Genomic DNA, 24328 nt, shown 5'->3' on the forward strand with positions numbered 1-24328 from the left:
TTACTGATGGGCCAGTGTTGACTGTGTGGGTTATTCTGGGATTTGGGACACCAGGTGAATCTAGCTGGCAGGTTCAAACCAAACCCAAGCATGCTTTCTTTTAACCCAACTTAGCTGAACTCTTTGCCACGGGATGTGAATGACAAAAGTTTACATGGGTGCAAAGGGAAACCGAATAAGTTGATGGACAAAAATAATCCATTGAGAACTCCTAAATACATAATCATATTGAGACAACAAAAACAAAATGCAGTTAGATAACCCAATGAAATGCCTCCAAGCATGTTTGCCAGCCTTTCAAAAGAGGAAATATGTTTCAGTCATCACCACGTGAGACTTAGTTCTCATGGCACCCTACGAAAATGTGAGTTAAGTCACTGCAATACAAGTGCTAGTGGTGAGCACTGGCCTGGGTGCAGGGCAGGACCAGAGTGAGAAGAACCACTGCCATCCTCTGCACCATCATACCTGGAGCAATGCACATGCAGGGGTAAGCCTTATCATTAAGCATTTTATCTCCCCCTGCACAGCACATCCAAGGTGCCAAGAGCTCCTGAATGGGAAAATTAAATCTTCTGGCAGACCATGCATGCCAAAGCCCCAGGCAGCAACCATGTAGCTCCTGATGTGGTTTTGGTACACACACCAGACTAACGTCCTTGCAGAAAAAGCATTCACAAGGTACCAAAGGTGTGTGAACATGCTGCCGGTTGTCCTGCTGGCCTCACCCAGCATGTGCTCTGGAAAGGAGAAAGGGTTGGGAAGTAGTGAGGAATATTAAAGGCCTGGTGGCCCTCCTTGCCTCCCAGCTTCCTTCCTTCATACTTAGTCTCTCAGTTACCTGCTGTACTTCTCGTTTGATTTTGCAAAATCAAGTGGAGAAAGCATCCAGTGTAATTTATTAGATGCCACTGCAATGCAGAGAAGCAGAGTAGTAAAAAGAGGTCTCATCTTGCACAGTGCTGCAAGGATCAGGTAAAGCAGTAAGGTCTCCTCTTCCTTTATTGCTGAGGGCACCCATCACCTACAGAAAGAGACTGTTGAAGTAGATCCAGCTGATCTACTTCATAGCCCGGAGAAAGTAGTGGCAATCAACAGGCCCTGCAAGTTAAAACCCACTGTCACATCTGTTGCCCTGTCCCCTGCAGAGTTTTTTCCTCTTGGCAGGTAACAAGGTTCCTCTCAAGGACATGACTGCATATCTTATGGTGACTCTCCTGCAACAAGCTGAATTCAAGGTAGGAATTTCTCCGTCCTGTCCTGACCACGTGTTGCCATCCTTGGCCTTGAAGTGGACCACATTCCAGGTCTCATGGGCAGCCCATCCACTATCTGGGCAGAAGCCCAGTCACAGATGTGCTGGTTCCTGCCCAGGTTGGCAAACCCATGTCCATGCACACAAACCCTCCAGAAGGCCATGTTGCTCCTGCAGAACAAGCACCTGCTGAGCACCTTTGAAGTCCTGATTCCCTTGATGATATACTTCACAATAGCCCTAAGGATGCTTAATAACTCCAACGCTGTGAACAGTCAAGGAATTCAGTCTGTATCACAGAAGGTGTTAGAGAATAAGCAGAGAATGCACTGCCAAAGACTCTAAGATGTGTGAGCAACTGGAAAGGAAGCCAGAAAACTACGAAGCAATTTTCCAACATGAATGAAAGAGCCTTCAGTGACAAAGTTGCCCTCTGTTGGAGCCTCATAAGCTGCACTGATGTGGAAATGTTACCATTGCACAAGCCTGCCCTCTAGTAAAGATCAAAACTGATTTTTATTAATAAGAGGCTAGGATTTTACTTTATTTTACTTTATTTTTTAATTAAAGCAGGGCACTTAAGTAGTTCAAATTTATTTTATAAATCCAACCTTTCTATTATGCCACCTTTCTTCCCACAAGGCGGGAAAGACCTGCATTGTCACCAGCAGCAGGTGTTGCAAAGCAGCCTAAAACAGATGCCAGAAAGTCTTTCTGCCTGAAAGGAAAGCATCTCAAGTGGGAAAGGGAGTTCTCTCTGACTAAAAATTCGATTGCTCTTTGAACGGAGAGTGCTCAGAAGACTGTTGGCTCTCTGACAGCAGGAAGCATCAGAAAGTATTGAATTTTTCTTGGAAAAAGGTGATTTTCTGTGTATTGGAGCAGAGCAGCAGGAGACAAAAGTCTCTAATCACACTGAGTATGGTGAACAACAACTCTGCTTTTATATCTGCAGCACAGAAATAAGGCTCACATCACCCACTCCAACCTATTTCATATGTGTATATGTGTGCAGCACACAAGTAACATGATTGTGCTAGGTGCTGGAGATCTCCTCAGAAATGCTGGGCTGCCCTCTTTCTTCAAAAATAAGAGGTAGTGCTTCTAGACAACAAACAACAGGAAATAGTTTCATTCTTAACCAAATTCACATTTTTTTGTTTTCTAGGCAAGCGGAAATGAATGAAAAGCGATGCAGACTATAACGCGCAATAACACAGCAGCTTGTAAACACACAGAAGGCTGCTGGAATTATTTAACAAAAACACATTTGTAATCATATTCTGGAAGGACGTGGAGGACGTCATGCTGGGCATCAGATTCTTACTAATTTGTTGTCTCCCCTGTCTGAACTTTCATTAATAATACACTTATGCTAACAACCTTCATTACAACCCCATTTCTCTGTCTCACCTTCCTACAGAAGCAAGGGTATGTGCAATGGTGATGGGCGTCCATCCTTGCATGGTTAGTGACCACCACTGACTTCTGAACCCAGGGGAATAATCTCACCCACACTGGACTTCAAGGTGAGGGTCTCCAAGGCACGATGTTCCAGTAACGTTTCCGTCTTAAAGTACAGAGACCCAAAAGTGAAGTTCCTACAGAAACATTAACCCATGTGCACGAGGGCCATCAATCTGATCTGCTCCATGCCAGCAGAGGGGATGAAGTCTGAGGAAATCTCCAGCGAAGCACCTGGCACTGAACAGGGCACTGTGGTAGACAGGGGGAAAAAATGAGCTTCTGGGCCATGGGAAGGAGCTTAAATAGCATTTAGGAGGTTGTAGAGGCAAGGAGGCGTTGCAAGGGAGGGCATGATGAAGTAGGCCTTAGAGTACTGTGGGCACATGGCATGAAAGTGTAGGCAATCAGGCTCACCAGTGCTCCTGTGCAAGGCAGGCCTTGTGCTTGGCAGGGCGGACACTGGGGAGCTGGTTCTGGAGAGCTGCTTGGTGATTTCAAATGGCCCCATCCCTCCTGAAAGCACCCACCAAGCTGCTGGATGCCTGGCAAAAAGGATCTCAGAGAGGGTACAGCAAGTTAGACCTTCGACTGAGTTAAACTTCAGTCAATTTACACATCCCCTTGTGACCTGAAAGACACGAACCAACCTACAGATTGCATGGAAACACATTTCCATTCCCACGCTGACTTATTCAATTCCTACACTGAGATCTGTCAATAAAGATCTTGTGAATGACTATTAGTTTCTCTACCACCAATGAGTACAGATTTGGAATGGGAATCAATAACCCCTTAAATTAATCATCAGTTACAACAATAACGGATGACCAAAAAGCTTGGCTGTGCATGCTAATTATTTACTATGTGCCGATGCGAAGGCAGGCAGCCAAACGCACGTCCATGCCTCCCGGAAGCATAGTGGGAGAGAGAGAGGGAGGGAGAGAGGATAATTCAGTGCTTTTAGCCCAGGACATCAGGAGACAGCTCCTCCCGCCTTGCTGCTCAGCTACGGTGTGATCTCTCACTACACCTTTTCCCCTCTCCCAGAACAACACCAGTGTCACTATGGTCGCTGAGTGCCAGGTTGGAAAGCGTTTCAAGTGACTAAACATTTGGAAAGATGCCCAGTGGGACTTTCAAACCTGCACAGACATCAACAAAATTCCACAAGCAGTTATCTGTATCTGTTGGGGTCTCAAAAATCTTTTAATCCTGGCCCTTCGTCTCAACGTGCCTCAGGTTTTGACATCTGCAGATGAATAACTCCTCATGAGCAAGCAGTGATTCTACTGAAAAATGACTGCATAGGCACCAAGTCATGAGAGGCATCTAATTGATGTTTAGCTGCAGCAAATACCAATACAGTGCTTCTGGCTGTATCACACTGTGATACATGTGAAGCTGCAGACACTAAAATAAAAAGAGAACAATCTACTGCCCATTTAAGTGGCAGCTGCTCTGGATGACTGCGGTGCTGCCCAGCAAATTACTGAGCAGGCAGAGGCGCAATTCCCTGGACTGCGTGTTAATCACCTGCATCCAGAGGGTGAGCACAGAGAGACCCCGCAGTAATGCGGCGTGGGAGCACAGGCTTTAGTCTGTGGTATGATAAATCTCCCTGCCTACAGTCTGACACTGCTTCTTCACCAAAGTTATACCCAACTTTAATAGTGAGAACTGTAAGAGAAGGAAAACCAGAGCAGGCAAAACCAAAATGAGAAAGCCAGGTCATGGCTGAAGTGATTTTGACATAGTTTTCCAAGTATAAAAGGCCCACTAAAACAGACCCTACTTAGTTAACAGAGGGCATAAATAGAATAGCAGAGGCCATCTGACAAAGCATAAAAGCATGAGAAGTGCCAACCACGTAACCGCATCAGATGTTAACGATGATCAAACCTTGCACAGCAGATTCTGGAGAAGTCAATGCCTTCCCCCAGCATATGCCCGCGCTCGGTTTTGGAGTGCAGTCTTCTCTTCTGAGATACTAAGCTCAAAATTCAGCCATAATTGCAGTCATGTTTAAAAGCTGGTAATGTGTCAATGACTGGTTTCTTGTGCGTCCTACAGATTTGTTCAAGGTCCTTATAAGAACATTTCAGTTCTGGTGACCTTTCAGAGGCAACACTCACAACCTTAAAATTTGATCAGGATGTTTGTGATTCGTCAGTATGCCTGGTTTACACAGAAAGCAAATCCTTTTTACATAAAGAATCATCTTTAGCAAAGACAGGAGATAATATCTGAATAAAACTCTCTGAGATTTAAAAATACAGCTACTTATTTCAAAGCTGAAGTACAAAATCCCTTTTTCTCCCAGATGGTAACAACTCTGACGGGGATAGTCCAGTGCTATCAGCTAGCAGGTCCATCCGTCACTGAAATAGCCAATACAGCCATTTTATAGGCTTGCACTGAACTCAACAGAACTTCTTTGTGCATAAAACTACTTCTGTGTCTATTTGTGTGTGTGTGTGTTGGGGCGAAAAAGACAGAGAGTGCTTTCCAACCTTGGCCTAACTAATAACTAACTCCAGCCACCTCACAGTGAAGACAAGGTTCTCCAGCTTTACCCAAACATGAACTCAATGCATTTGACTTATTTCTGTTTTCTTGGGGTGGGGGGTGAGACTCCCTGAGTTTACTTCACTGGACCATCAAAGAGTCCTGGCTTGGCCATGAGTTTTTACCTCAAATCCAGAAGCTAAGCCCCACATGAATTTATCCAGGGGCTGGGACCAATTTCCCAATACTTGTGATAATCAGCACAGCTGCACAGAGTAAGAAGCTGATAAATTCAGTGCTAAAGTATGGCCACCAATCTGCAGAAGGGACAGGAGTAACACTCTAAATGGAGGGTAAATCACCACAAAACCACCAGTGGTTTATGAAGTCTGGATTCTCAGTAAAAAGCTGTTTTCAGATTAGTGCAACTGTTTGATTGTGCCTGGCAATACTAGTTTATGGATGGCAGAGGTCACTGAAATCTCAAGGGTAAAAACACTGAGCAATTTACTGCTCACAACACTTTTCCATTGCAGTGCCTTTAACAAGAACATCAAAACCAGATAAGTCTCAGTGCACTGTAAATCTGATGCCAGTTTACTGGGAATATCCCAAACTGAGTGTTAAAGCAAAATCTTTAGTCTTCCAGGAATCACAGATAACTTGAAAACCAATGGCAACTATGAACAAAACCAGCACCCAGAACATTAAAACAGTACACAACATTCAGTCAAAGAAATCCCCAGCCTGTTCTCCTGGGGACATGTTGCATCTTTTGCTACAATTGATTTTTTTCTCTTTTATTAAAGGACGCTGATATAAAACCCAGCGGCACACAAAAATAAACACAGACAGTTGATAAAGACAAGGAGCAGGGCCTTGTGCCTGCCACTACACCACTCAGTCGGTATGCACACTAATTAATCAAATGCTTTTCCCCTTAATATTTCCACATAGCATGGTATCACTTTAATATTTAGGAACTCACCCGCCTTTACTAGACCCGTAGCCCACCCAATTACAGCCATTGCTTACGATGTGGGCCAGTGACATATCAAGGGATGTTCGTGAGACAGACTGTAGGGTAGCAGACTAGAGGGTGAACTAGTGTGTTGTTCCTGGTCTTCAAGCTAGTTTACATACTTTTGTGCTGGAAAAAACAAGGAACAGGTGAGGGTAGCCCTTTCTGTGACAGAACTGGTCAGGGACTGTACGAAGGACCATCCTCAGTCAGGTCTTTTACATTCTCAGCAGGGATCAGACCAGCCACTGAGATACTGGTAGCATCATCTGTCTCCGATCAACAGTAAAATAAATTATGGTTATCACACACTTAGATTCCCATGGGCTCTCTGTTGGTATCCACAAGGGAGCATGTGATTTCAGATTACTCAATTTAGAGTCTGCTACTGCCTGTAGCAAATTTCCCTGGTAAAATCAAGGACAGGTAAAGAAGGAAAAGTCATATTTCCCAAAGGACAGTGGCATAAAATTGCAACTCCCGTGCCTTCTGATCTGAGGTCTACTTTGCTAGTAGTGGTGAATCTCTGTCAAAACAATAGGCTTTTAGATTAGATTAATCCTAGAATATATATGACAAAGGCTTACTTAATCTAAACATACCCAAGTATTCCTATTAAGTTCACAGCCAGCCCATCTGATTTTACAGGCCTTAAAATGCTTCATATAATTGAATCAAACTTGCTCCTGGTGTTTTATAATTTGAATGGTTCACGTTTTGGTTTACATGAAAGTTGCTGCTATGTAAACAACCACTCCAGAAGATGATCTCATGGGTTTAGGTCAACCTCAGGGACAGCTCTGTTGCAGTGACATCTGTGGCTACAGTGACAAAGCCTTGTTGTCTATTTTTCTCCTCCTTGTGTTCCCCAAATTTCTATGCCCCATTATGTCTTGATACAGCAGACAGGTTCTAGCTCTTTCCATATTTAGTACCACCAGTTAACATCCACATAATTTGCTGCCCAATGTGGTAGCATGGATCAGGCCCTGTCTTGCAGAAGTTACTACTCAGTGCAGTACTCCTCCTCAGTTGTTCTCACTGAGAATCCTGAAACGTAAAAGGATGAAGGAGACAGAGAAAGACTAAACAGGCTAAGCTGTGTGTAAGGGATCTTAGTTGATCATGCTTTAAAAATAAACAAGTAGGTTTTTCTGTTGCCTAAATGGCACCCATTCTGTTGCCTTGTAGACAGCCTAGCATATTGTTTTCATAATCAAGTTATTTGGATGACACAACAGCAATTTAGATTAGGATTTGTTTACACAGCTAAATATGTTGAGTAATGAAATTGAAATGAGCTTTCTGCTTCTGTCACATCTGCAATAGTAACTCGCTTCTTACGGTGGAGTACAAGCTCACTGCACAGATGTTTCTTGATAAGGTATAAATCAGCGTTAGATGCTGTTTATTGCAGTGCTTTTACTGCCTTCTTCCCTGAAGGAGGGAATGTTCCCTGCACAGCAACCAGATGTGACCTGCAAGACTGTATGAAATACCATTGCAAGTAAAAACAGGTCCCATATTCCATATCAGCATCTGCAATAGCTCATCAAGTATTTATCAGACCATTTGAACACTTCTGCAGAACCTAGCATCATACCACTACCAAAATTTACTTAATTATAACCTGCAATGAAAAAGTCAAGCAACCCATAAAGTGACTACTGTCTGGAGGAGATCCCATTTCAGTTTGGTTTCATTCCTTAATCATCAAGTTTCTGAGCAGACACTGACCCTAAAAATAAGATAAGGGAGCTCCTCACCTGGGGAAGGCGCACAGCTCTGAGTGCCTCGGTAAGTGCCTCCACTCAGCTCTGTGGGAACAGGGACATGCAACAGGAAAGACTCACCAAAGGCCTAGCATTTGTAGAGACTCAAATCCAAACCCAGAGCCACACTCTCTCCTCCTTCTCTGTAGCAGATGAAAGCAATACCCAGGGTCTCTGAAGGTACGAGAGCCAAACTTTGCAAGGTGCACCTCTTTGAAGGTTTCTTGAAGCAAAACCTGCCATTCCTTATTAAGAAAGAGGGAGGGGTGGAAGGATAAAATAGTTTTTCTTCCCTGAGCTAAGCTGAGTCTCTGTTTTGCTTCACTCGTTACACGGACAGAAGATCCTGTCAACCCAGAAATAATGCCAAGTATTTACAGTTTAATGGAACCCAGGGACCAATTAACAACACAGAAAACCACCAGACAGTGTATTCCTTATTGTAGCAGGAGGGAAATCTTACATTACTGTTGTTCCCCCCTTTCTTAAAATAAAGCACCAGTGCTTTGTCAGTGATTTCTCAGTAGTAATGTTTATTATTTGGTAGTTTTACCATTGCTTATTTATCAATTGTTTTCCATGTGCTACATTCAGTCACAGAATCCCTCTTTACTTGTACTCCCCACCCCAAAAAGATAAAAAGAAATGGGGGGTGGGGGGGTGGGAAGAGAGAAAGCAACTGTCATTAGGGCTTCAGACCAACAATGCTAGAACCTGCCCTCAACCCCAAGTTCTCGAACTGCTGATTCTTCAATAGCTTGATGGATACGATGCACCTCGTTCTGCGTTAAAGTCCTCTCCGGGTGACGGTAAACAATACGGTAGCAATGGCTGACCTTCTTTGTCCTACAAAATATAAACAAAAAGAGGAACCATAAATACATGTGCCTACAAATGCAAATACTCGAGGCCGAACACTTACCCCCTGGAGCATTTTTTTATTTGCAGTCTAATTTTATTCCTGTTGCTTGAAAATCATCTTAATGCTAAAGTACACAGTCTGGAGAGGTGGGATTGAGCTGAATTTTAATTTTGGCAGTGGATTTTACTGAAGTCCACCTTACATTTCCACTTGGTTTTGCTCTGGGTCCTTCTCTTCTCCCACCCTCTGCCAGATACTCATACTGAAAAACACACAACAAACAAAACAAACAAACAAACAAAAACAACCAACCAACTTTGAGATAAACTGCTTGGCTTTCTACATTCAAATGTGCTTCACAACAGGACACAGACCTCTTCTGGGTCACTGAGCCAGCTCTCCACTAGGAAGTTTAGATAGTTAAAAATAAAAGCAAAAGGGCTGCCTGTGTCACAGCCAAGACTGACAAAGAGCAAGGCAGAGCAGGAGCCGCCAGCCAGCCCTGTATGAGTTAACTTCAGCTGAGTACTGAGGTGTGTCAGCTTCTTACCAGGGTAAATAAGTCCAGGAGCAGGGCTATGCTAACATGACTGAACTCTGCTGACACTGTAACTCGCTCATTTTGGTGCTAACACGGCAGTCTCTAGGGAGCACTGTGCACACATATTCCCCTCAGGCCGGTGGGGCTGGCCATGACAGACTAAGGAAAACACTGCTCAATCTCCACGTGCTGGCAAGCTGTTAGCTAAAGCAGGGCATCTCAAGCCTTAATATCCAGCCTCCAGCACGGAGGAGGGGGCTCCAGACACAGCCGCAAACACAGAGTAAAACATTAATTTTGCAGCTGAGGTGATGTGGGATGTTGCCCTCCTGCTCCATGGACAAAATGGTGGGTGCACCCTGGCGTGAAGGGAAGAAGCCGGCCTCCCCAGCAGTTGCTGTGAGGTAGGGCAGCAGCCCTCACAGAGCTGCTCAGGATGGCTTTCCTGTAAAAGTGGCCACAAAAGGGACTGCCAACACCACACACCACGAGGCTGGCCTAGCAAAGCAGGGGCAGCCCAGCAAACTCAGGAAGAAACAGGGCATGACATGCTAGCAGGCACAAATGTCAACATTTCTTACCCCTTGCTGTGGAACGGAAAAGGCAAAAGAGACCAGCAAAAAGAAAAGAGGGAATGATGGAAATTAAAAATTAAAATATATATATATATTTAACAGTTGCTGAGTTGGGCAAAGACAAGGTAATGCAAAACTAGGACAAACCAATAAGCTGAATAAGAAAGAAAAAGTCTGTGTGAAGAGAAAGAAAGGCATGTGACAGGCTTGCTGTCTTGCTCTCCATCAAAAATAGGCCAGAGTACGTAGATCCTGCACAAAAGGGATATCTCTATAATTGCAGTGCTTGTATTACTGCATTTACACGGCAGATGAGGCATCCTTTTTTTTTTTTTTGGTTTCAAATGGAGCCCACACAGCTTCTACTTTCAAAGGTAACCACTGCAGTGAAAGAAGGAAAATCTAAGAGGGAAAAATAAAGGGAAACTGGAGATCAAGTTCTAGATGGAAGGATCTCCCAGACTAGCAGAAGTTTGCATTTAATGGTGCACAGAGGCATTCGTCAAGCTTCAGATCATCTCTTTCCTGAAAATGTTTCAGGTCAGATATCATGTTTATTATGACTACTTGATTAAAACTAAAGTTATATGTGCTCATGTACAAAGATAAATCTCTCAAGATACTCATTTCAACATAGATCCTACAAGAAATAGGCACAGGTAGTTTTTATCTCAGAACAGCTATTTGATACCAACTTTGTCTCATTCAACTTTGGTGGGAAGCTTGCCCTGCTCTCACTGGCAGTTTACAACAAAAAGATTATTTCAAAATAAAGCATTTCTCCTTTTTGTGGGTGTGTTCTCTGAAGATGAAGCAAGTTAAATCTGGCTAGTACAAGAAAGGGCAAACTACATTTCATGAGATGTTAGCTGACTGCAGTTAACTGCTAAAAACCAGCCAAGAGCTTTCCCAAGGTGCAGGATAAACGCTGTAGAAAAGTGATCTTCAAAAAAAGAGGGGGAGGTGTAACTGCAGAGAAAGTGTTGCTCTGCTCTGCTCCACCACTGCAAAGCAGTTGAGAAGAGAGATCTGGGAGAAGCATGGAAATTGGACAAGAGGGGTTTGGCCAGATGCTATACTGAAAGAGAGAAATTGGAGTAAGATTTGGGCTCAACAGAAAAAAAAAATATAAATCAAAACCAGGCTGGCAGACAACAGATCGTTGTACTTCAGCTTTTAAAGGTGTTACAGCAACCTACCTGAACAAAAACATTTCCAAATTGCTCCGGCTGAAAATCTCTTTAGAAGCTGTACAGTCACAAGCCCAATCCTGAACTCTTGTATATACAGAGAATATATCTCACGATGGAAAACTCAGTACTATCATTTAATGTGATGTCAACACAAGTTTGCTTACCATTTCTAAGCTGTGGTAGGGGTAACAAATACCACTGTTTCTTGACTGGTCACAGTTAACTGAAGGTAATGATTTCTCCTGTCCCATGTGTTTACATAACCCTCTCCATCCATCCTAGCGAGCAGTTCATTCATGGGCAAATTAAATAGGTCACAACATGATGCAATAGTTTCTTGTGGGTGTTGTGGAAAACAACATCTTTAGGATGCATTTAAACTCCGAAAGGACAGAGGTCTTACAGAGCAACACTGGACTGGCGTTTAGTTAGATATAACTGCAGTTAAGCATTGGATTGCATTACATGTAATTAATCTAATTGTAATTATAGCCAAACAATGATATAAATGCTACCACATATGGCTGGCTACACATCACTCACATGGTTGATGTTATATTCTTCTCTCGTCCTTTTAGCTAGAATTAATTGCATCTTTATTACTAATTAAAAAGAGTAAAAGGGATTAATGTTATTTCCATAAAGACAAGCTGTAAGTCTCAGAAAACTTCAGCATTGCTTTCAGAGTAGTATTAACTAACTTTCCAAGGCAGATGGGGACAAGTACTTCTTGGTCTTTTACACCTCAATACCTACCCTGTGCCTCAAATGAAAATACTAGGACAATGAGATTTATCACTGCCATCAACTGTGATTGGAAACAATTTTTGTCAGCAAATAATACGTTTGCTGATTTCCTTTCTTGATATGCTTGTGTTCTGCAAGGATGCTCAGAGTCACAGAGTGTTTGCCTACCTTAAAGATAGCTCAGCTACTGCATAGTGGACTCTCTCCTGCTTGTCATGCTGCAGCCTGATGATACAGAAGAAGCAGCTCTCTAGCTCTCTATCCCAAGCAATAGAAAATGTGAGGCCAAAACCGAAAACAGCAGCTTCATCAGGTTAAAAAAAATAAAAAATAAAAAAATAAAAGAAGCAGCAGCTTAACGGTGAGTGTATTAGGCTTTATTTACCTAAGCTGCACCTCCAGACAATTCCACGCAGCTTGCAGTCACGCGGACTCCTTCTCTCCCATTAGGCTTTAGCTGATCTCAGTGTCACAAGTCTCCTCTGCACCAGCCTGCGGCTTTCAGGTAATGAAATGCAGTGAATACAGTGAAGCACTGCTCAAAGGGAAAAAGAAGATAGGGATGTATTCTGAGGCCACAGGAGGAAAGAGGATTACAGTCAGTGAATAAACACTGAGGTGAAACAATGTCTAACACCCTTTCATGTGTTTTTTTGGAGAAAACAGCTTTGCCTCGTGATATTAAGGAACTGGCACACAGCTTCCTCCATGTGCTAGAGAACTACTCACTGCCTGGTCAGATTCACTGCATGAGGCCACCCTGAAGGTCAGCGTATATGTTTTGATATTTCAGCCTGATAACTGAGCACAGCAAGAAAAAAAGGGGCATCGGTCTTCCCGTTATCCTATAAAACGACCACGAAAGCAACCTGACACTGGATTCAGGGCTAGAATGAAAGGCTATGTTAGGCAATAAAAAATAAGAACTGTGCATTATCTTCACCTGCACGGAAGTCCACTGAATGATGTTTTAAATACAATTTGTCTATAAAGCTGACCCCAGAAGGTACCAACAGCAACATATCTGCACACTGCCAATGGGCAACCTGCCTCAGTGGCTAGATAAAAGTAAGACATGGGGTCATTTGGTAGCCAAAATGTTACCTAAAGAATAAATGTCTGGTATAGGCTCACCTATGTGCAGTCCTGTAGCAAGAATTCCCCATCCTGCACTTGAAGAGGGAGATAAAGGGCATCAGGGAGTTGGAGGGGAAAGAAAAAGCACTGCACTTTTAAACTGTGTTCTACTTTATATCTGTCTTAAATCACAGAAGCACAGAGACTTCTGTATGGAGGTTAGCCCTGCTCTTAAATGGGTAAGGACAACAGAGAACCAGACATTTTTCTAGAAAGCTTACTTTGAGGAATAGAAAAGTAGAGATGAGAATCTCCCACAGCATCAAGGAGCAAAAATGAGTACTCTCTCTTTTGTTCTCTGAGCGAGGCACTAAGCAGTACTATTCAGTGCCATATCCATATTGTACCTTTTCCTACACAGTATTTTTTGAAATGAAAGACCTATACTGTAACACAAGCGTTTAAGATTCTTTTCTCTATGTTAACTGAGTCGTGTGAATGAGGTTCTTCGAGGCTCTCCCAATTCCTGCCACATCAGTTTTCATCCTATATCCCAAAGAAAGAGTCACCATGTAAGTACCTTACATAAACATTTACACGGTACTCAGTGACCACCTACATATTTCAGAGTGATCAGGTCACGCTCTGAGTATGCAGAGAACGGATGAGAAAGGCTTGCTTTCTTTGTAACACTGTCCTGTGAGTGATGATAATGTGCAGGAAATGAAAATACGCTCACGTTACTGGAACCATAGCTGCTGGAGTCATGCAGAGAGCACAGCTTTGGCCTTGCATTGTGGATCAAACAGTTCCAGAATGGTTCTTGTTGTAAGCTGAAATGGGGAGAAATACTAAACTGCAAGAATACCAAACACGTAGATAGATATTCTCAACTCATCCTTGTTTTCTTCAGACACGGAGTCTGACTTCATTTAGAACAGAAAATACACCTTGAGTTTAAGGCAGGTTAAAACTCTCCTGCACTGAGCAATCTAGGCCACAGATTTGATGTTTAGCCCCTAGTGACTCCACAGAAATCTCTTCCATCACCTCACCAAAACACTTTCAGGAAAGCCAATAGAAGCTGAATGCACAGCCGTATCTGTCTGTGTTTCCATGTGGTAGTTTCCAATAAAACTAATAAGGAGAGAGCATAGTTTAGATATCCAAGTCAGAAAGAGCCAACTACATTTTTTTCTCTGAAATCTATGGGAAGGAAGACCTCCATGATGCTTGGTAGATTTTGGCCCCAGTGCCTGCATGAAACTCATTCGACACAGCTAAAAACTCGCTCTGAAGAATCTATCCAGCCAAAGCTTCTTCTTTCCCCATTTACTTTTGCTTCTCCACATGCCTGTCTTAAAAAGGCAGAAAAGACTTCAGCATCCAACAGCACAGAGAAGAGGTAATTACCTTTTCCTTTTTGTTCCATGCTTTCAGACCACGTCCACTATGACAGTAGGCACAACTGCTAAATGTCATACTATAAATTTTAAATTGACAAATAGCACTCTTTGCTAGGAACCACATCATGGAAAATGGCAAAAGGCTTGTGCTATATCCCTTACTGTCAATGGCAAATAATTCAATTACCATGGTGATATGCATGTAGAATATACCCGTAATTTTCTGAACAAAGGCCATTCCCAAAGATGCGTTCTCATCGGTCCTTTCAAATGCTAATACTCCATTTCTCTAGAAGAGTGTATTGTACACACACACATACACACACACAAAAAGTGCACTTTAAAAAATGGATATGTTTTTGTTTAAGGTGACTTTGATGCCAGTGAAAGGCACTAGATAACCTCCAGAAGAAAGAATTGGCTTAAACCAACTCAAAGCAGGGAATGGTCATTTCTGTTGCAGAGCTTTTCCAGCTAACACCTGGCAGAATGATTCAGTTTCAAAAATAGTTCAGGTCAACATAACTGTGTTGAGACCATCAACATTACTTGACCACTGTGGGTCTTTTCTTGTTTTTTAGTTTTAAAAGAGATGCATGTTCACTGACATAGAATTGGACCAAAAAGATTGCTATTAAATTTCACAAACTTGAGACTGTAATGGACTTTTTGCTGTTTTCTATTCGGACTTGGTGAAATCTGTGTCAGAATACTCTGAACCTCTGGCCTTCGCATTCATTCTTTCTATAATATTAAATAATTTTTAAGCTTCTCTCTTAATTAAAAAAAAAGTGTCAAAATTCTGTTAATAGCCAGGTTATTGAGAGAAATAAAGAGCATGGTATGGGATGCAGTGGCAAAGCACATAAATAACACCTGCTATTTAAGTTAATGAAAGATAGATGAAAAATGCAAGCACTCAAACATTTTCAGCTTCTCAGTCACTAAGACACTGTCATGTAGCCTTAAATAGGAACTAAACCATTGTCATTATGGCTCATGTCAAGTATGAACCCATTGTATATCATGGTTTTCCTTTTCTACCTAAAGCTGTCACCTAATTTCTTACATGCCAGAAGAGACACTGCTATATACTGAAAAAATGTTCCACAAGCATAACCCAGAGTAGGAAGTCTCTTGGCTGTTAGATGCATTCACTAAAAGTTAATTGAAACAATTCAACCAATTATTTGTGCATTGGCTCAGCACTTTGGCCTCTAGCTACCTTTTCTCATTTCAAGAGGCCACCTTGGCCTGTTGAATGCCAGCAAAAGAAGAACTGATGTGAGGGTGGTGCAGGGCTTTTTTCCATCAGTTCCCAAGCAGAAGGAACTCTTGTAAATGGAGCAAGTTACACAAAAAACCTGAAAGAATATTTCCCTTGTGCACCGTTATAGCTGTCTCAGTAACCAGCCAACAATACAGTCAACCCATCTCAGATCCAAGCACTTCCCATTAAAGAGCTCTTAAGCCTCACAGCACCAAAAGTAATGGAATCCATTACATTCAAGCAATGACAAAATACCACTAGTGTGAAGTATGGGAAGAACAATATCATTCTCCATTACACCAAAAGAGTATCTGAAATCCCCACAGGATCACAAGCTAACCATGACACAGACTTTAGCTGCCATGGAAAACCAGAAAAAAATTGAAAAGCTGTCGGGTTTGGGATTGGTGTTTTTGTTTCATGCTTTTTTTTTTTTCTTCTTTTTTAATACAACTCATTGATTTCTTGAAGAAAGTAATTATCAATGGTTGTAAAGTAGGTGTGAAACCAGTTCTCAAGGGTATGGATTCCAGTATCAATGCTTGTCCTTCTCCAATCTCCCTCTCTTTGGGAAAAATATTTATCAAGCACAGACAAAAAGACAAAAGACAAGACAAAATTCCCATCATATCTGATCCATACCAACACTAAGGAATTAATTCCACAGAGATTTAGATTTGGAATTTTCTTTAGTCAGGGAAATTTTGCTCTCTCCAATCACACCAGGCCTCTTCAGTTTCTAAGGGCCCACCACTCCATCTAGTGAGTCAGTTCAAAATCCTGCTTAAATCCAGGAAGATTTAAGAATAGGCTAGAGGCTGAATATCTTCAAGACTTGCTTTGCTGTCAGCATAGTAACCCTGGAGCACTCATCATGCCAGAGAGATGCAACTTTATGTACTTTTAATGGAATGAGTCTCTCAACTTACCAAGGCTGAGGCTTTCAGGAATAAAAGGAAGCCCTGCAGTGGGCATGCACACAAAGATCAGAATACGTGCAAGCCATTGTGGCTCGGAATATGATAAAATAAACCTACTTCTTCTTCAGGGTTATCACTATGACAGATCCAAGGACTGCACAGGTGGAATACAGATAGGAAAAAGCACACATTCTGATACAAAAACACACATACAAAATCCAGCGAAATAACTGCTACCCATTGCGGTGGCAAATGAGAAGGTTGTTTGGTAAAATATTTGGGACATTTAACCATGTACTAAGCATAGAAAAATAATTGGATGCTGAAAATAACAGAAAAAATGCTAGTCTCAGCATCACGCAAGACAGAACACCTGTTCTGTATACAGCACAGAGATTTGTATAGCTTCACTTTCCCTACATTTAACTGTGAAGGTTCAGTGTCAAATGCTTTTCAATGTCTAATCATATTTTCACCAAAATAAAATACAAAATAAAATACTTCATGTTATTTTTTTGATTGAAATTTGACTACAATAAGCTAAATCATTTGCCAATCCAGCAACCAAAAGAACAAAGTAACTCAGTTTGGATACTGTGCCTCATAGGAATTGCTATCTAAGCTCCCTGACTTTCTCTTTCCCTGTGTGGTTCAGAAGCCATGGCAAGACTGTATCTCCCATGAGAGGCCAAGGCCAAAAACTCCTATGATGAATCACGCCGCTCTCTAGAAAAGAAGCTCAGTTGACACAGCTGATGAGGAATCAGAGCATACTGAGAACAGAAGCATGCAACACCTGAAAGTCCTTGCAGTACTGACAGCTGAAGTGTTTTGACTGCTAGCCAGCAAATAATATCGAATTCTCACAGAAGAATGTACATTTTCAGTGAGTAAAAGAACAACTAATCAACATACTTTCTGTCACTGCTGGCTCTCCCACTTTCTCCGCGTTTCTCTTGACCTCCTAAATCACAAACAATTTAAATGGAGAATGAGGCAGCTCTGGCAGCAATAGGCTCTGTGGATCTGGCAGAACTCCATGACTTAGACAGGACAGAGCACTGCCTTCCAGCACAACTGGCTACCACTGGAAAAGGTGAGGGACACAACCTGCTTGCAAAAGGTACTGTTGGAAGGTGCACTGCTTTTGCAGAGTTATTGTGCTTCTTGTGTGAAGATACTATATTTACCTCCCCCTCAGACACAGCATGCAAGTAGAAGGAAGGAAGAGGGTTTGGTCTTACTTCTGTCAAAAAGCAATATTTAATGATTCTGTCACTGGTGATTAGTCATAACAGTGTCACCCAAAAGTTTCCAACTATTGGCAACTGAATTGCCATCTGGAAGCACTAAAGAGTGACAACCTATCTCAATAAGTTTAACAAATCTGATGCGAGAGGTGAATTTGGCCTCTTTCAAACGTTATCTGAAATATTTATAATAAAAATGTTAAGTGTGATACCTTTTCAGTTCTTCTGAGTGAAAGATCAAAGAAGAGAAGTATAAATATTTAGCAGTTTTTTCCCCCAACTACATGTTAATACTAAAGGCTACAAAAAGTATTACTAAAAATAACATTGCTGTCAAATTAAAATATATTTCATAATCGAGGAAAAGGGAATTTGTATGAAAATTTTTAACAATTCATTCTCCTAAGTAATAAAGATGGATTGGAGTGACAGCAGGTTCAGAAGCATCTCTGTTGAGCACTCAGAGAAATCATGGTCTACAAAGTTAGGTGGCAGACAAGTGCATCGCAAGGACCGAATGTTGTTTCAGGTATTTATGTAGACTTCATCATCGAGATTACTGGTTTTGTCCTCACCACACTCAGGAGTTAGGTGGTTAAGATGGAAGCAACAGGAAGAGAGAAGCTAACAGGAGGACAGAAGGGTCTTTAAAATCAAGAGTAGAAGTGGAGAGAAATCGCTTGCCCTTTTTGGATAAAAGCAACAAATTAAAAGCACCTGTGCCCCCCAGGCAGCCTGCAGCATTCAAAGACAACTTTAAAACATTCACACCTGTGTGTGTGCAAGTACAGGGGGTACTCAATAGGCCTGCTTACACAGTATCTGCTAAACCTAGTGGAAATTTCGCAGCTGCTCCACAATTAAGTGTTGTTTACTACCTCCTTCCACTCCATACGTTATTTTTCTCTCAGAATTGTCAGGTTTTATGAGTCCTAATCCGTCTAACTGGATTTGTTTTGGAGATACAGAAATTCCCCACTTTCCCTCCCTGAGGGTAGTTTGGTTTCACACAGACAGTCACAAGAAACCTGTTCTTATTGCTTTTCTGACAGTTGCTGCCCTGGGAAGACAACTCAGAAAAAGTCCTCAAAGCAAGGATGACTATAGGCCAGCAGATTAAACTGCTGTTAACACACAAGAAAACTGTCTGGCTGCTAAACAGGTTAAACAAACAAACAAAAACAACCAACCAGCCAACCAAAAACCCCTTGCTGGGTCCTATCTGCATGGACAATACACTCACACCACCATGTACAACAAACAGCCTGTGTGTTGTAGGTGAGGCTTGCTTGGTTATTTTGAGTATAAGGGGGGAGCAGGGAATGTCAGAGCTGTACTGAAAATAGCTAAATGAGGACAACGTGTAGCAATTAAGTGCACTGGCCAGAACTTTTACAGTTGTCAAAATGAGCACTACTTTGGAAAACTCTAACTGCCATGTTTGGCATCTATATCGTTAATGTTAACGCCTACTCTTTGTGAAAAACAAAAACAAAAAACAAACTGTGAGCAATGATATGATGCTTGCAATGTGAATACCTCTTAAGATAAGATTGTATGAGCATCACATAACAAAACACCATGTAGGCATGTAGACTAAAAGGTCAGGGCACAAAATGAGATGCTTCATTAGTAAGCACAATGAAATTATTGGTTTACTACTCCAGAAAGGAAAGAAAACCATTCATACATTGCATTAGAAAGATCAAAGTAACGTTTTTCCTAAGACTTTGCAAAAAAAGGGCATCTGATCCTCTGACTAGCGGGAATTATTACCAGCAAAGAAGGGATAAGATTTCAGCCCAGAATAGGGAATACACAGGGAGCACTAGAGTAAATCAAATGTTCTTAAATTGTCCAAGCCTGATGAACTTTGCCCTAAGATACTTTAGGAATGAGTGGAAAAAGTCTCAGAGCTGTTATCAGTTGTCTTTGTGAGTTCATAGAAGGCAAGTAAGGTACCAAATGTTTGGAAAAGGTCAAACAGAGTGTTTATTTCTGAAAAAAAAAAAATAAATAAAAAATAAAAAAAAAGAAAGAAAACAACCACTAGAAATCCAGGGGAGCTCTAGACCAGCTGTTTTTACTTCACATTCCCAGAAAGACTCTGGTGCAGATTACCAAACCACCTGTAAGCACACCAATGATGTAAGACAAAAAAAACCAAAAAAACAAACAAACCAAAAAACAAACAAACAATAACAACAACAGTAACAGAAGACATGGAAATATCAAGCAAATCCAGCCAAAACAATCTGATTTCCCTCTATATAGGCGTAGCAGTCTAATAGAGCAATAATCAATAAATATATCAATAAACTGCAGGAAGAAGCAAAACCATGGTGGTGCAAATGTATATGTAGGGTTGTGTATGTGAGTACAGCACGTATCTTCCCAGTCTGCTAAACCAGATAAGAGAAAAAGGTTTAGAATTAATAATCCATAAAATATGGAAAAAAATAAGAAGCTGCAGACATCAAAAAACAAACAAACAAACAAAAAACCCAAAAAGGTATTTTAAGGTTTTAACAAAAAAAATGTAAAAAAGAAGAAAAATACTAAATAAAGTTGACAAAATTAGGTAGTACAAAATTTGTCTTCATAAATGTTTCACCTTGGAGGGAGCTGCATGAAGGTAGATGAACAAACTGGTAATCAACATGACTGCTACTAAAATGTGGTATCCCAAACAGCTGGAGGAGTTGCCAATAATTTGTTGCTTCTGGAAGCAGTCATCCCTAGTTCATAGCCAAATGTGAAGGATTAGGGTTCTTCATCCTAGCTTCCGTACGATGGAATAGTTTAATTAATGGAATAGATGATGCAGCAGAAGTGTTTGTTAATCAGCAAATTACATTAAGCTGGGTAAAACAGAAAATATTTTTGTTGACAAAATTAGAATTCAGAATAATCTTGACGAACTGGAAAAGCTGAAAGACACGACTCAATCAGTGCAAGTGCAAGCTTCTGTATTGTGCACTCATGGAGGATGGGAAACAACTGGGTAAGGAGCAATCCCGCACAAAGGAGGTAAAGACTGCACAGAATCACCATCTGAGGGTGAATCCATGATGTTTTTGTGCTGCTTTCAGCTAAGCAAACAGCACTCTGGATGAATTGCAGGAATGCAGTCAGAGTGGCATTCTTCCACTCCACTCTACTCAACACTGCTATTGGCTCTGCTGAGGTACCCTTTCCACACCTCAAGAAAGATGTGAGGCCAAATGGAGGCAGATCTTTGGGGAGCAATGAGAATAAGCAGATGTCTGGATAACAGGAATTATAAGGAAAAACTGAGAGAACACTGGTTGCTCAGCCTAAAGAAGAGAGAGCATGGAAACACCCTTCGAATACATAAAATGCACAGTTAGGTTATTACCTGTTCATCAACATTTACAAGGGCAGGAGAAGAAAGTGATGGGCTCAAATTGCAGTAATGTTTTGCTTGAAAATTTGCTTGGAAAGGCAGTGTAGTCCCTTATTGCTGGAAATCTTTAAGGACTGGTTATACAAGTGTCTGTCAGGAATGCTATAAGTAGAGCTGATCCTCCTTTGGAGTGGGAGGATGAACTACATGGCAGTACTCTTCAATTCTTTAGCATAAAATGTAACAGCCTTTAAAATGCAGGAAGTTACTTGAGTAGCAAAGATAGCTCCAAACAAATATGCATCATGTGTTTGTTTATCCCATTGCATTAAAAAGAGATGGGGAAAAAAATGGTTCAGGAAGCCAAGCAGGTAGGAAATGGAAACCATTGCTACCATATGTTGCAAAAGCAATCTGTTACAGACACCACATTCCCAGGAAATAAAGCAAGCAGGGAAAGCTTTTGAAGGGGACAGCAGAGACTGACAGACTGAGAAGGGAAACGAATTCTCTGAAAACGATGCAACCTCTCTAGGCCAGCAACCCTTTCATTAGTGTTATAGACCACTGCTGAAATACAACAGACAGGAAAGCAAAGTGCTGCCAAGTTACTTTTCAGTGCCTAGAGCCAATGGAAAAAAAACAAAACAAAACAAAACAAAACAAAAAAAAAAACAACAGAAAAGTCCACTCTGTAAGACAGTAACCCAAAGGGAGAATGTCACTCAGCTGTTTGTCTCCTTTGTTTCAGGGCTGAGAGATGCCTTAGGAAAGCTCTAAGGAACAGCCAGAGAATATGCTGTATATCCTTGATACACTGAACTGAAGCTTTCCCTTTTGTATTTTACTGGTTTTATATCAAGAACTTAACCCTTTGCTTTCAGCCACCTGAATTCACATTCAAATCCAGACAATCTTAAAATGAGAAGGACAAGGATTTTCTTCTAACAAAACAAAGCTGCAAATAAGCCTGCTGGAAATCTAAAACCAAAGGTAATTTGGGGAAGTCTAGGGACTGGGATACATCAGAGACACCAGTCCATGAATGAAGGCTGTTTGGCCCTGGTGAGGACAGCTACTCTGGCAATGATGGCCTTTCTACATAGAAGCTGATTAACTTCATGTCTTGTTGGAGATAGAGAAACTGAAAAATAGAGAGGAAATGACATGTCCAAGGACATACTACTGATCAGCTGATCTCAAAATAGGAATACATAGAAATGTAATAGAAATCTCGTCTTCTGGAGCCTCAAATATTGCTCTGAATAATCACCACGCCTTCCTTGTCTTTATACGTGTTATCCTGCTTCCCCATCTTCATTCACTCTTGCTGCTCTGTATTCACTTATTGTACCTCTTCTCTCTATAGACAATAGCAGCAAGGAAAGAGCTGCCTTTAAATTTCTCTGCCAACACTGCCTTTTGCAGTAGGGAATAAGAGGCCATGACTCTGCCACAAAGAAAAACAACCCCGTGTACCTGTATAAGAATACATGCATGTAAACATATACATACATTCATAGCCATTGCTGCAGAGGCTAGTCTTCTAGTAACCTTTGAAAGTTTGCTTGGACTGATAAGATCACTGGCTTCACAGTAATCTTGATGTTTACTAAATCTTTCTCAGGGATAAAATGTTGATCTCATAAAAGTTCCATTGCATATGTGTTCTTCTGTTACTACATGAAATATGAAGTTGCCAAGGAACAAATAAATTATTTATGACTTATGCCTGTACAGTAACAAAGAATGGCTTAATGGGGGCATGCACCACTTTGAAAGTACTGCAGGCTGTTGTTCCCTGAACTGGAGACTCTCTTAAACAGGGCTTAGGAAGTATTTTCTCAAAAATTCTCCTCAAAGAAAATAAAGATCCAACTTCTGACATGATTGCCTAAGTTGTAGCAGAAAGACACACATGCCACAGGCTCTCCTGCACCACAGTCCCACCTGTGTGCCTTACTTGTAGGTATACCACTGTAATTTGCATACTGCTGCACCCAGCCAGCAACTACTACTGAAATCAGCTCAGTTATTCCTACATCACTGACTCTAGAGTTATACAGGAAAAGACTGGTATTTATTATACATAAAATGCAGCAATTTGGTGGCCTGACCTCAAACACCATCATCTCTGCTAGTAAATCTTCTTCATTTGAATCATGCTAACAAACAGAGGAGGAGATTCTCCTTCTGAGATTACAGGTAGAGTCACCTGGAGGCCACTCCCTTAAGATCACCAGCATGTTCTCTACTTTGCCTAATTCTTGTGATACTCAGCCAGGATGGGGTAACACAGCAGCAGCAGCAGCACTGTGTTTTGAAACACAGTACCAAAGAACAGGAAAATCATTAGGCGTGAATACTGCTGAGGGTAGCAATGTTACTCATGGTCCCCTCTGGATCATCTGCAAGCACCGTGTCTCTCCGCTGCACTCACACACACGAGCTCTTCTCCCCAGCCAGTGACATCTCTCTGCAGAAATGGCTGAACAAACACTGGTGCTGGATGTGTGGATTCAGTGAGGGAATATAGATCCTTAAAAAGGGAGAGATGACAGAGGAACTCTGCAGCTGTTAACAGGAAGAAGATGGAGACCACGATATCCCTGTGACATTTTAGCACAGTGGTCTCTGTGAAAAGGTGAAGACCCAGAGAGACAGTTTGGACAACCCAGCAAGATTGTATCCTGAATAGCACAAAGTAGATAGACACGTGCAGATCCCATTCCTCAAACCCACACACTTTTCATCCACAGGATTTAGTAAGTATAATGATGCCTGATACTATTGTGATTTTACTTTTGCATCCATATGAGGAAATGTTATCTCACCCTGCACTCATATAAACCTACCACAGAAGCTGAAGCATCAGTCCAAAGGATGAGTTGTGTGGGATTTGAACAGTTGCACGACAGTCAAAATACTTATAAGTATTTCTAAACTGGATTAGAGCTTTCCTATATTGCTAGAACATCTGCATAGCTGGGAACAAGCTTGGTCTCTTGGATCCCAAGAGAGCTTGGTTCTGATTTTATATATCCCACAACACATCACAGAAACTCCACGGGAATTAATGGAGTGAAAGCAATGTAAAAAT

General features: G+C 41.5%; 1 protein-coding gene across 7 annotated transcripts in view; it reads right to left on the reverse strand.

Annotated features, from left to right (window-relative positions):
• Positions 1-8533: 8533 nt before the first annotated feature.
• The window catches only part of FARS2 (phenylalanyl-tRNA synthetase 2, mitochondrial), a 246729-nt gene continuing 230934 nt past the window's right edge, over positions 8534-24328 (reverse strand). For 6 of the 7 annotated variants that reach the window (XM_068670807.1, XM_068670801.1, XM_068670806.1 and 3 more), the window contains one exon: positions 8534-8866. In XM_068670807.1, the coding sequence (XP_068526908.1) occupies positions 8728-8866 (139 nt within the window). In that variant the 3' untranslated portion in view covers positions 8534-8727. Of the gene's footprint in view, positions 8867-12323; positions 12474-24328 lie in introns of all 7 variants that reach the window. The other variant, XR_011092656.1, reaches the window with a different exon arrangement.

This window comes from Anas acuta, chromosome 2 (assembly GCF_963932015.1).
Source record: "Anas acuta chromosome 2, bAnaAcu1.1, whole genome shotgun sequence".
NCBI lineage: Eukaryota > Metazoa > Chordata > Aves > Anseriformes > Anatidae > Anas > Anas acuta.